General features: G+C 51.3%; 2 protein-coding genes across 2 annotated transcripts; both read right to left on the reverse strand.

Annotated features, from left to right (window-relative positions):
• Positions 1 to 4,985: 4,985 nt before the first annotated feature.
• On the reverse strand, positions 4,986 to 6,086 carry LOC100279111 (uncharacterized). The gene has a single exon (NM_001152153.1). It carries the CDS (start codon positions 5,739 to 5,741, stop codon positions 5,451 to 5,453), a length of 291 nt encoding a protein of 96 aa, NP_001145625.1. The 5' UTR covers positions 5,742 to 6,086; the 3' UTR covers positions 4,986 to 5,450.
• A 3,485-nt stretch (positions 6,087 to 9,571) lies between these two features.
• LOC100502301 (uncharacterized) lies at positions 9,572 to 10,496 on the reverse strand. The gene has a single exon (NM_001196779.1). It carries the CDS (start codon positions 10,376 to 10,378, stop codon positions 10,064 to 10,066), a length of 315 nt encoding a protein of 104 aa, NP_001183708.1. The 5' UTR covers positions 10,379 to 10,496; the 3' UTR covers positions 9,572 to 10,063.
• Positions 10,497 to 11,827: the final 1,331 nt, after the last annotated feature.

The following is an 11,827-nucleotide window of genomic DNA, read 5'->3' on the forward strand; positions in this document are numbered from 1 at the left end:
GTGGGGGTGGTTGGGGTATTTATAGCCCCAACCACCAAACTTGACCGTTGGTGGAGGCTGTCTGTCGAATGGTGCACCGGACAGTCCGGTGCACACCGGACATGTCCGGTGCGCCAGCCACGTCACCAATGCCGTTGGATTCCGACCGTTGGAGCTTCTGTCTTCGGGGCCCGCCTGGGTGTCCGGTGCCCACCGGACATGTAGTGTTCAATGTCCGGTGCGCCAGTATGGGCGTGCCTGACCTCTGCGCGCTTCTGGCGCGCATTGAATGCGCCCGCAGGTGACCGTTGGCGCGAAGTAGCCGTTGCTCTGCTGGTTCACCGGACAGTCCGGTGTACACCGGTCATGTCCGGTGAATTATAGCGGAGCAGCCGCTGCGTTTTTCCGAGGCTGGCGAGTTCCGGAGGCCCCTCTTCCTTGGAGCACCGGACACTGTCCGGTGTACACCGGACAGTTCGGTGAATTATAGCGGAGTGCCTCTGGAAATTCCCGAAGGTGGTAAGTTTGAGTTGGAGTCCTCTGGTGCACCGGACAGTCCGGTGCCCCAGACCAGAGGTGCCTTCAGTTGTCCCTTTGCTCCTTTGTTGAATCCAATATTTGATCTTTTTATTGACTATGTGTGAACCTTTTACACCTGTATAACTTATACACTAGAGCAAACTAGTTAGTCCAATTGTTTGTGTTGGGCAATTCAACCACCAAAATTATTTAGGAACTAGGTGTAAGCCTAATTCCCTTTCAATTATCTTTAACAGTGGCGCCGGCCGTGACAACAGTAGCAGCAGCGGCGTCCCTTCGCGAGGTCGCTGTCACGATGTTAGTTCAATGAAAGTTTACTCACAATCGGTGCTCGGTACAATCGCACAGATAACAAACACAACAAGAACAACCATATATTGAATCGAATATACCAAAAATCAAATGAACAGATTGTGCTCAGTGCTCACAGCTCACCTTGCGTGGCCTGAGCTGGTCGTCTCCGGAGAGGATGATAAGTCCCGTGCCTGAATCTGCAAAGGAGGGGACGAGGCTGCTGGCCTAGAGCTTGGGTCATGGTCACCGTTCTCTATGGACTGTGGGCTCGACGTAGCCGATACCGACGATGACATCTGCAGCGGCGGCGTACCTGAGAGACGGCTGGCGGAGTGGCGGTTGCCTGGACACGGGCGGCTGGCGGCTGCCTGGACGCGGGCGGCGGGACTCCGTCTGGCGGTTGCCTAGACGCGAGCTTGGGTCCGTCACTCGTCACTCCGTCTGGCGGCTGGTGACTGCCTGGACGCGGGCGGCGGGACGCCTGGTGCGTGCATCCATGCGTGGAGCGTGGTGCCCTGGAGGCTGGAGGCCTGGACGGCAGACGGCTAGACTCCTGTTGGCCGCGTTAGGGACAGGGTATTAGGGTTAGCAAATAGCGAGAGCAAATTTATTATATATGAGACATATAAATCCAGATCCACGTGTTATATATTAGCGGGTTCCTCATCGGGTAGCGGGTATGAGACAACAGAGAACATACCCACGCCCACCGTACCCGATGGACATAACAAATGACCCAAAAAAATAGCCATGGGTATCAAAATCCGTCATACCCGTGCCTTAATAGGGTTTTTACCCATCAGGTTTCGAGTTTTGGGTACCCATTGCCATCCCTAGTCTCGGTAGGCCGGCCGGAGCTGGACAAGATGATTCCTCCAACTCTCCAAGAGGGCCTAGACTCACTAGTGCGGGCCCCATGTGCCTCATGGGCTTGACTAATCGCCGTATGATGAACCGGCATCCGGCAGGAACCAGAACCAGCTGTTTGTTCATTAAGAACAACAATTATAATAATAGGCTCTAATCCTACTTATATAGCATTTTGTTTATGTGGAAGAGAGAAACATCAAAAGTAGAAATAGGCTCTTATGCAAAAGCCAGCTCTTACACGAACCCAAGAAAAAAAATGAAAGAAGAAGTGACAAGAGAATAATATAAGAAACAATCTTATAGACAGCTTTATTATATAAATGTTTTTATTATTGACTCTAAATAAGATGGTAAGGATTTAGAGTCTACTATGAACTCTATTATTATACTTGATCCAACAATAATCATATCCCCCCAGTTACTAAATAAAGTGGTTAGATACCAGCATCTCAGACACGTGTAAAGACACGCTGGATCTCGACCGGCACGGGGACACGTATTTCGGCTGGCCGGCGGCTTAACCAACCCAAATAATCAAACTGTCAGTACTACCACTTCTTTGCTTCCCTTGCACACCCCTAGTTTTAAACTGCTCTTCCTAGGTGAGAATGAGAATCAAACAGGAACCCGGCGTGCTGCTCTTTTCGCCAGCAAAAGAGAGGACTCAGAGGAGTTAACCAAAAACAACGCAGGAAACTGGCCGTGGATCCATGTGCTCGAGCTCGAATCTGTACCATTAGGCAGGGTTCAGGCCTTAATTAAGCTTTTGCTTTGGGTTAAACTAACGCAACCCCTTGGCGGCTTGGCGCACTGCCACTCCACTTGAGCTTTCTGCCCGCCTACGGCCTATCAGAGTCAGACGGCAGCGGCACGTGGTTAATCACGCTCTGTATTTTTTTAGAAGGATGGGAATTGGGAACATGAGGAACTGGCAGGCGGTGATTGGCGGCTCTTTTTGCCGCTCTCGTGAGCCAACGTCACAGTGTCCCGCTCGCACGCGTCGGGTCGGGAGCTGCCGTGGCGGCTGCCTGCTTGGCAGGTTCCGGCCTGCTTTTTGCCGGGGGTGGGTGCGTAATCGCTCGCATCAGATGGCTCGCGAGTCGCGAGCTTGGTCGTGAAGGCGAAGCCATGGGCACCAGGTTTTTGAGCCTTGGAAACAGCGGAGGTATTCGTTTTTGGCTTGAGCGACAAGCACGAGCGGATCGCCCTCGCCGAGAGTCGACGCCGGAATCAGACCTGCCTTGGCCTTTGGGCCGGGGACCATCTCTCGAGTGATCTCCTCCCCGGGGCTCTTTTTGCCGCTCTCGTGAGCCAACGGACGTCTCGCTTTGCCGGCGAGAGCTCTTTCCGAGAAGCAGCCGGCTTGCTTGAGATCCGCTATCCTGTATATAGATGGTAAATAATCAGGAGACCCACGAAGCTCGCTATTTGCCTCAATCCGAGCTCAACTCTATGTGAGTCGGACCTATCCTAACATAGACGGCGTCGGCGTGCCAGCTTCATTGATAGTTTTCGACCTACCCGGCTAATGCCGGATTAGCACAAGCACGACCCATCTTTTAAAAACAGGCTAGTGTTAGACCCGTTTAATAAGACAAATACTGTAAAATAGCTTTATCTTCTATTTAATGTATATAATTTATTTGTGAAATATGTATTATTTTTAGTATATATTATTGTATTTAATTATATTCATTAATTATGATTTATAAACTTTTTCAACATTTTATGGTGATCTAATTTCAAGTTTGATTTATGCATTAGCGGGCTCGGTTCAGCATGGTGTTCATTTTTATGTCGGGCTTGTTAAGAGAGATGAGCCCGTCGGGCTGCCCGGTCCAGCCTAGATAATTAATTGGGTGTAACTATGATGTGATTCAATAGATCCAGGATGGACGGTCCGTTCGAACATCTCTACTCTCCTACCTCGCTTTTCTAGTACTCCTAGAGCTTTGTTGCGCGAGACAAGTGAGGTCTAGTTTGGATATTTTGGAATTGGAGTGTTTTGAAGGGATTGGAGAGGGTGCAAATCCCTAATAGATCAAATACTCTCTCAATACATCTTAATCCACTACAATTCCACTTATTACTAGAGTATCCAAACTAGGCCTGATGGATTTTCTACTACTCCGGGAGCTTCGTTGCGTGAGGCGAGTGGTGACGAGTGACGAGTAAACTTGATGATAGGCCACCTGACGACTCAGATCAAGCCGATCCACCCAAAAAAACAACTCGACCCAATTGATGCAACAAACAAGTATGGACTATAACTTTTTACCGGCAATAATTCACGGTCATGATTTTCAAAGCCCAAAAAAAAACCTAACCGGACATACCTGACGGAAAAGCTCGGGTCGATCCGACGCTAGACACGGGTCAAATATGAACCATACCAAATATCTTACTGCCTGACTTTGATGTGACCTAACATTTAAACCGACATCTTCACCGAGGGAGGTCCTTCGCGCCGCACGATAGGATAAATCAGTATGTTTAACTATCCTGCAGCCGTAACTACGATCCATAAAATCAAAATACTGTAGAAGTAGTCGGAGCGAAGGAATGTTTTAATATTCTCAAACAATATGCATTTACGAAGGTCGGCGATTGGTTTGGGTGAAAATGTGCCAAGCCCTAGACGCGATGACTTGCTGAACGGAAGTTACCGAGTCTGAGTTACGCGGAGGACAAAATAATGGGCCACCAAATAAAATGTTAGCATACTTCTATAAGTATGTTGGGAAAAAAACTATATGTTTAACTCTCCAAGGCTAAATGCTATCACATCAATTGTATTGATTCATATTAGTCAAGATCTATAAAAAAATATAGAGAAGAATAAATGATAAAAACACATGGGGAACGATTTTATCATTGTTTGATTGTAGAAAATGCAATTGTTTCTTTAATTTTTTAAATTATACTTGTTGATCGTATAAAACTGTCGTCTAAGAAATACTAAAAGTGTAGACCCATGAAATGAAATATACCATTTTTACAAAAATGTCTATATATACCACTTAGAGCATCTCCAAGAGACTAGCTAAATAGCTTGTCAAGCTAAATTTTAGCTACTTAATAGCATAATAGCTCTTCAACAGAGTAGTCATTTAACTTGCTAAGCTATCTGGCTCTCTAAATTAACTCTCTCACTAGCCAAATTTGGCTAGCAACTCTCGCTAGCTAAGCTAAATTGCATTTTAGAGTCTGTTGGAATGAGATGATATATATAGAATTTAATATTTATGGAGAGACAAATAAAAAGTTAAATAAAGAGTCAAAAATAAAGAGTCTATTGGAGATGCTCTTGTTGTAAGAATATATTGGAGACAAGTGGAAGGGAACCCACACACAGGAAAACGTATGTGCCATAGATCTTGAGTTCTTGACGACGCCCACTTGCAAACTTGGCTTGTGGAGTTGTGGTAGAGCAGAGATCGTTTTGAAACCTCACATGGGAAACAAATTCCCAGATCATGCACCGGCTTTACAAAGAACAAACAGGTGTACAATCAACGCTAAAACACACTCTTCATACCCTGCACGGGCCAAGGATCAAAGCGAGTGGTCCCTTCGCCCCCGGCCGGGTGCCGTTGCGCCGATAGACGGTAGCATCGTCCCATCGGCGGTGCTCAGGCAGGACAACAGCGACGGAGAAATCGACGTCCTGTGTCCCGCCGGCTCCATCGACGTTTCTTCATGTGCAGAAATCTTGTTGACACACAACTGCACAAGAGGATGTCTTGTACTAGTCATCAGGACTCCGTTCAGGTCGCCACGGATACCTTCATGGACTCCTGGTGCCTGGACTCCGTTCTGGAGGAGTGCTGCTGCTGCCTCCGTGCGGCGGACCTGGCGGCCTGCTGCCTGGCGCGGATGGCGTCGAGCTGCATCTGCTCGTCGCGGCACTCCTCGCTGCAGAAGGGCGTGTCCCCTCTGTACATGAAGATGTCGCAGTCGCGTCCCAGCGGCTTGGCGCAGAGCGCGCAGGCGTCCAGCGTGGGCAGCAGGCTGGGCTCGCAGTCCGGCTCGGCGTCGAAGAAGAAGGCGGAGGCCATGGCGCGCGTGTATATATAGGCCTGGGTGTGGCTGTTGTGTCCTCTGGCTTACTGGCTAGGCTAGGAAGGACGGCCTGATGCCTTGAGCAGTTGAGGAGCTAAGCAAAGCTTTGCCTGTTGGGCTGTTGCTGCTGCGGCCTGCGGGTGGTCGGAGAGTCGGAGGAGGACGAGGTGAGGTGAGGTGAGCAGGCGGTCGCCGCGGGGCGCTTATATGGCGGACGAGGACGGGCGGGGCAACGCGGGCGCCTGGAAAAGAAACAGGGTCGGACACGGGCGGGACGGCCCACGGCCCACGGGTAGGGCAATACCGCCCGCCGGACGGGCGGAGCCACCGAACCTGGACAGGGGGCAAAGAATTGATGAGTAGTTCATCTCTTTTATTCCCGCTGGTGCCTGCCTGATGCGATGATGCTGCAGTGGTTGGCTTTCCGGCCTGACGAGTTGATGGCCGCAGCAGCGTCCGTGCCCCGGGCGCGTGGCCCGCGGCCGCGGCTCCACCGCGACGAGAACGACGTGAGGCGAGGCGAGGCGACAGGCAAGTGATGCTCCACAACGACGTGGCCGTGGGCTCTGGTTTCCGAAAGGAACACCACCGGAATGGGCACGTCCCTGTACTTCACGAAAACCGTGTGCGATGCTCATCAGATAAAGGGAAAAGTGTCCCCTAGTGGGCTCGAAATTCCCACTTTTGCCTGGCTTTGCGTGGCGTGGCGAGGGGGGAAAAAAGGGAGCCGGAGGCATAGTTCCATGGAATTTTCTTTTGGTTATAATCAATGGAAAGAGGAGGTCGGAATCGATTGCGACAAATCTGCACCATTAGGCAAAGCTCCAAACTTTGGCTTAAACTAATGTAAACGCCCTGGCGCCGGTAATAAGGGAACCGGACGTTTTGCTATCTTATGTTATGTGCGAGGCGAGATGCCCGTGCCCCCACGTGGTTATTGTTGTATTTTTATATGCTTGACCTTAAATAATTCTGAAAAAAAGCTCGTACTAAATAAGCTATGTGTTATAGTTTAGTGCAGCATGAAAATTTAACGAAATATTAAGACAATTTATATGGTTAGATCTTGTCTTGTGAGCGACACGACTGCTCGATTAGTATCGATAGACCATGACTCCAACATGACCGGTACCGATCGGATTAACTGAACGGTAAATCTACGAACCAACTGATCGTCGCGGAAACTGGACAGGTGGGTATCCATATCGACCAGCGTTGAATTGAACCGGATCTGATGGGGGCATTGCATCTGCGACGATGATCCGGCCACGCGCCGGCTGCTGCACGCAGGCAGTACGAGGCTAGTGATTTTAAACGGTCGAGGGAGATCTGAGGATCACGGGGAAGTTGTTGTTTAATCCAGAGATCGCCAGGTCTCGCCTTGGCGGCCGTGCGCGTCTCGGTGCACTGCACTCAAGGGGCGAGGGCGAGGCACCTTGCTTGCGGTCATGCGTTTCCAGATTCCATGGGTTCATCAGTCCGGCAGGCTTCGTCCCGGGGAGCAGCTTTTATCGAGATCTGCGCTGGAGCAAGATGCATTGCACCGGGTACTACTACTGCCCCTGGCAGTGTGGCCAGATCAACGGGAGGATTGGATGGGTGTGCTTTTTACGCCGTTCTCGTAGTAGCAATGTACTAGCTAGCATCAGGTGTTGGCTGCCTGCGGTGCGGATGCGCTGAGTCATGCCCAACCTGCCGCTGATTCGCGCACATGTTGGGCTGCGCTGGACTTGAGGTGGCACCGTCCACGGCCTCCAGCCTAGCAATGAGCCAATGACGCGCTGACACTCTACACTGAATCAGAGATGAGTCGTGAGGCATGGAGAAGAGGACAGTATCAAACCAACGAACCAGTTCATGAACAGTTGAAGCGCACACGTTGTTCCAAAAAAAATGGTTTTGAATTTGGAGGCGACGGTTTCTATGAGTCCGTACGTTTCTCCCAGTCTCCCTGAGACAAACGACCAAACGCTTCTCGAGTCTCGACTCTAAAACTCTGTCCAGGTGCAGCTTCCGGCGGCCGCCTGGCGTTCATCAGCTCTCGCCACCGCGGACACCGACACCTTCCTGGCGTCTCGCCGCCCTCGCCGCGACTACGCTCCTGACGAGTACGGCTGCGCGGATGGCGAGCTGCATATGCATCTGCCGAGCTAGAGTCTGGCTGCGGGTGCAAGGCTCAGGATTCCACCCCCTCGCCGGGGAGCAGTGTATGTTGAGATCCGAACTGGGGGCATATATATTTAAATTATAGATGGCTCGGCAGATAAAGCATCGCGCATGATAATTGGAGCTCAAGGACGGCTCCAAAGCATAGTTTAATTTTCTTTCCATGTACGGGGGCCCGCCGCGTGTAGTTTAGATTTTATTAGGCGGTACTATTTGCGAGTCCATAGATACTAGATGACTGATTCGCTGACTATGCTAACGGACAGAACAATGGTAGAGCAACCGAGCATGTCAAAAATTTCTTTTTTTTTTTGGAACGCTCCGCTCCAAATTCAAGGCCCACCGCACACACAGATGCTGTCAGCAGAGTGGTGTGGAGTGTGGACAGTGTGGGGTTACTGATCTACTACTCTGTGCTCCGGTTTTGTTTCGGCTTTTCGCAACTTCTGTCCACCAAAAATTGCTGCGAACGGACTGCTAAACACTCAGCTTTTCAGTCAGCTTATATAAAATTCGTTTGAGTAAAAATCATTCAAAATTAACATAAACATATAATCGGTTGAGTCATTGCAATAGTAGTAATCTATCATTTTATAGATCCTGAGCCCCGTACACAGCTTTATCTTTGTTCGCACGTAATTCTAATGATACTCAGATTCTCTATATAGTCAAATTCTTCTCGCAACTAGATTCTCAAAAAAGCTGCTTAGAAAAAAAAAAAGCTGAGGCAAACAGGTTCTATGGACGGCGATCAACTCTGAATTGAACGGCCCACCAACTCTGTGTCGCCAAGGTTTCAACTCCGGCGGCCCTGCACTGCACGCTTTGGAGTGGGCGCGAGCGCATGCTTCCCGCTGCACGGAACCGCTCAAGGTTCCGTCATCGATCGGACAGGCAGGTCCCGTCTCGCCCGGGGGAGCAGGAGCAGGAGCAGCATTTCTGGAGATACGCGCCAAGTTTTTTTTTATGCTTGCAACTGTTGCGGCTTTCACACACTGTAGATGCGTTGCGCTTTCATAATTGGAGCTCAAATTCACGGATGCTTTCCGTCCCGTGCGTGGCGTGGGCGCCGACCGAGTGGAGGATGGCGCGTAAAAGTGCGTGCCGGAGCGATGGCTTTGGCGTGGACTGCGGACCATACGTGCGGCACTGCTGTGCTGCTGGTGGCTGGACTCTGCTGCGCAGGCGGTGAGTCACGCCCGACAAGGCAGCCTGTGATTCGACACGTTCGCGTTGGCTGCGTGCGAGTCCACGGACCACCGCAACGTCGCTGCACTGATTGGGTGGGGTGCGGGACTGCCTGCCTCTCCGATGACTCAGCGATGAGTAGTGACGAGTGAGACGTTCGTACACAAAAGATAGAAAACACTGGCGAATTCAACGAACCTGACGTGGGTGGGTGGGGTAGGTGTGGTGCAATGATTTGGGCCATTTTTTTTTGTATCTTTTGTTTTCTTGACGTTTCAGCTCGACGAAACATTCTACTACTACGTGCTCCGTCACTTTCTCGCTCCAGAACTTTACGTAGCCGTACCCGTACCCGTTCACTCGCAGATTTCCGTTCCGCCGGATCCAAAGCGCAACGTGTCGGCCTGTGGGCTTGGGGATGGGGTCCGAAAACCAAAAGAAACTGATTATCGCTCAGTCAGATAGATCTCTTCGTCTCAAAGGGAACCTGGCATCCATTTGCCAAGCTTCGTCTGGCTGGCCTCAACCTCTGTTTCGAGATACGTTGGACATCAAAATTTCGCGACTATCGATCATAACGACGTCCTGAAACGCCGTGTACATTTACACCTCAGGCCTCATCAACCTCTAACCCACTCACAGCCCAAAAGATCCCATCAGGGAAGGGAAAACAGAAACAAGAGGAGCAGAGGCGCAGAGCACGTATGGCGTCGATATCCAAGTTTTCAACCCGCGGGTTGTCTGGATCTGTCTCCTACTCGCCTTCTTCAGCTTTCGACTGTCGACTCTTTCAGATCCACCCCCCGCTCACAAAGCTCGTGCGGCGCAGTGGCGGGCAGCCAACCGGGAGCGCCAGCGCCTGCGCCTCCACCTCCACCGACGGGATTCTCTTGCTTGAACCAGGCAGCGCACGGCCTTCACCATCCTCGGCCTCGCCGCGCTTGCACTTGCGCTTGCTCTTACTCTAGCTGGCCACGTACACGTCCGCCTCGTTGGCGGACACAGAGCCGCCCCTGCTCCGCTGCTGCCTCCGCCGGCTGCTGGCCTGATGCCGCGCGTAGGCCGTGGCCGCCGCGTCGTGGTGCATCTGCTCGTAGCGGCAGTCCTCGCTGCAGAACGGGGTGTCGCCCCTGTACATGAAGATGTCGCTGTTGCGGGCCAGCGGCTTGGAGCAGAGCGCGCAGGCGTCCAGCGCTTGCCGCTGCCGCCGCCGCCCGCCCTCGCCCAGCGGCTCCGCCGCGTCGAAGAAGAAGAAGGCGCAGGCCACGGACGTCGCCATGCCTCGTCTGCTCTCTGGCCTATTATGGCCTGATGCTGGCCTCTAGCGCAGCTTTGCCAGATGGTCTTGCTGCTTTGGAGTGTGAGGAAAGAGAGTTCCTCTGCTCTCACGAGCTTGGCTGAGTTGCCTTGCCTCCCAACGAAGTGGGCCGGAGGCGTATCTTTATGGTTGCGAGCCGAGGAACACGACAAGCGCGGCCTGACGTGGCGCTTACCATGAAGCTGACAGAGAAAACCGTGGGTGGTTCTCGAACCAGACGGCGCCGGCAGCGCACATTTTGTAAATACTCTGCTTCCTCTTATATACGTTTGGTTGCCGATGGATACTATATAAAGGTTAGGGTCGTTGATATGTAAATACTCTGCTTCCTCTTATATACGTCGGATTGATTAGATGTAGAGGTGGGGATGGTTACATGCTCAATATTTACTGAGCTCAATGATCTATTGATCTTTTAGCTCTCTTTTTTCTTTTGGTTCTAGTGAGGGGTTTAGATCTCCTCGCCAATGAAGTCCTCCAAACTATCTCGTGAATGGTGAATCTTATAGATATCCTCCTTTTTCTAGGTTGCTCTCCTTCTCCTCTTTATAGCATAAAGTATGGAAGAGTTACCGTCGGAGTCGGAAAATCCTCCGGCCGGGTGGCGGGGTGTTGCCTGACCTAATGGATGGACACAAGAATGCTAGGGTTTAGAGTGGTTCAGACCACCGGAGCGTAATACTCTACAACCACTGTGAGTTGTATTACTTGAGAGCTTAAGAGTCATGTATCTGAATGTGGATCGCCCTCCCCTGCGTCGCAAGTGCCCTTCCTTTTATAGCCTAAGTGGGGCACATTACAAGGGAGTTGGGCCTCGACAGGTGGGCCCAAGAGTTACTATAATGTTAATCGTGAAGCGTTGGGGTAGAGCTAGCGGTGCTAGATCTTCTGGGCGTGTATCTCATCTTGGTTGTTGTGTTGGCCCTTGATCTCATCTTGGTAGTCTGATACGAGTAGACGTTGTCGCCCTATCTCCTCCACCGTCTCTTCATGCCTCGATTACGCACGAGGAACAATAGAGATTATAACGAAGGGTGCACAAGCGGTATATTGAGTCAATGCCCTTATCTTGGAAACGTGCGGATAACCGTGTATCCCATACATTGCAAATTGGGTGTGTCGCGTGTATTTAATGTGGGGGTACGTCACCTGCCTTTGGCGTGGGCAAGTGCACATCCCGCCCGCGCCTAACACTTGTGGCCCCATGTCCGAGGCTTACTGTCGGGGACCATAATTAGGGGTACCCTCAAGACGCCTAATTCTCAGCTGGTAACCCCCATCAGCATAAAGCTGCAAAGGCCTGATGGGTACGATTAAGTCAGGGATCAATCCACACGAGTGACTCGATCATGCTTCACCCGAGCCTAGCCTCGGCCAAGGGCAGCCGACCTCGAGAGACTTCCGTCTCGC

The sequence above is a fragment of the Zea mays genome, chromosome 10 (assembly GCF_902167145.1).
Source record: "Zea mays cultivar B73 chromosome 10, Zm-B73-REFERENCE-NAM-5.0, whole genome shotgun sequence".
Taxonomy (NCBI): domain Eukaryota; kingdom Viridiplantae; phylum Streptophyta; class Magnoliopsida; order Poales; family Poaceae; genus Zea; species Zea mays.

Coding starts and splice junctions, on each gene's coding strand:
- LOC100279111 (NM_001152153.1), bottom strand. CDS start 5,741: ATGGCCTCCGCCTTCTTCTTCGACGCCGAGCCGGACTGCGAGCCCAGC.
- LOC100502301 (NM_001196779.1), bottom strand. CDS start 10,378: ATGGCGACGTCCGTGGCCTGCGCCTTCTTCTTCTTCGACGCGGCGGAG.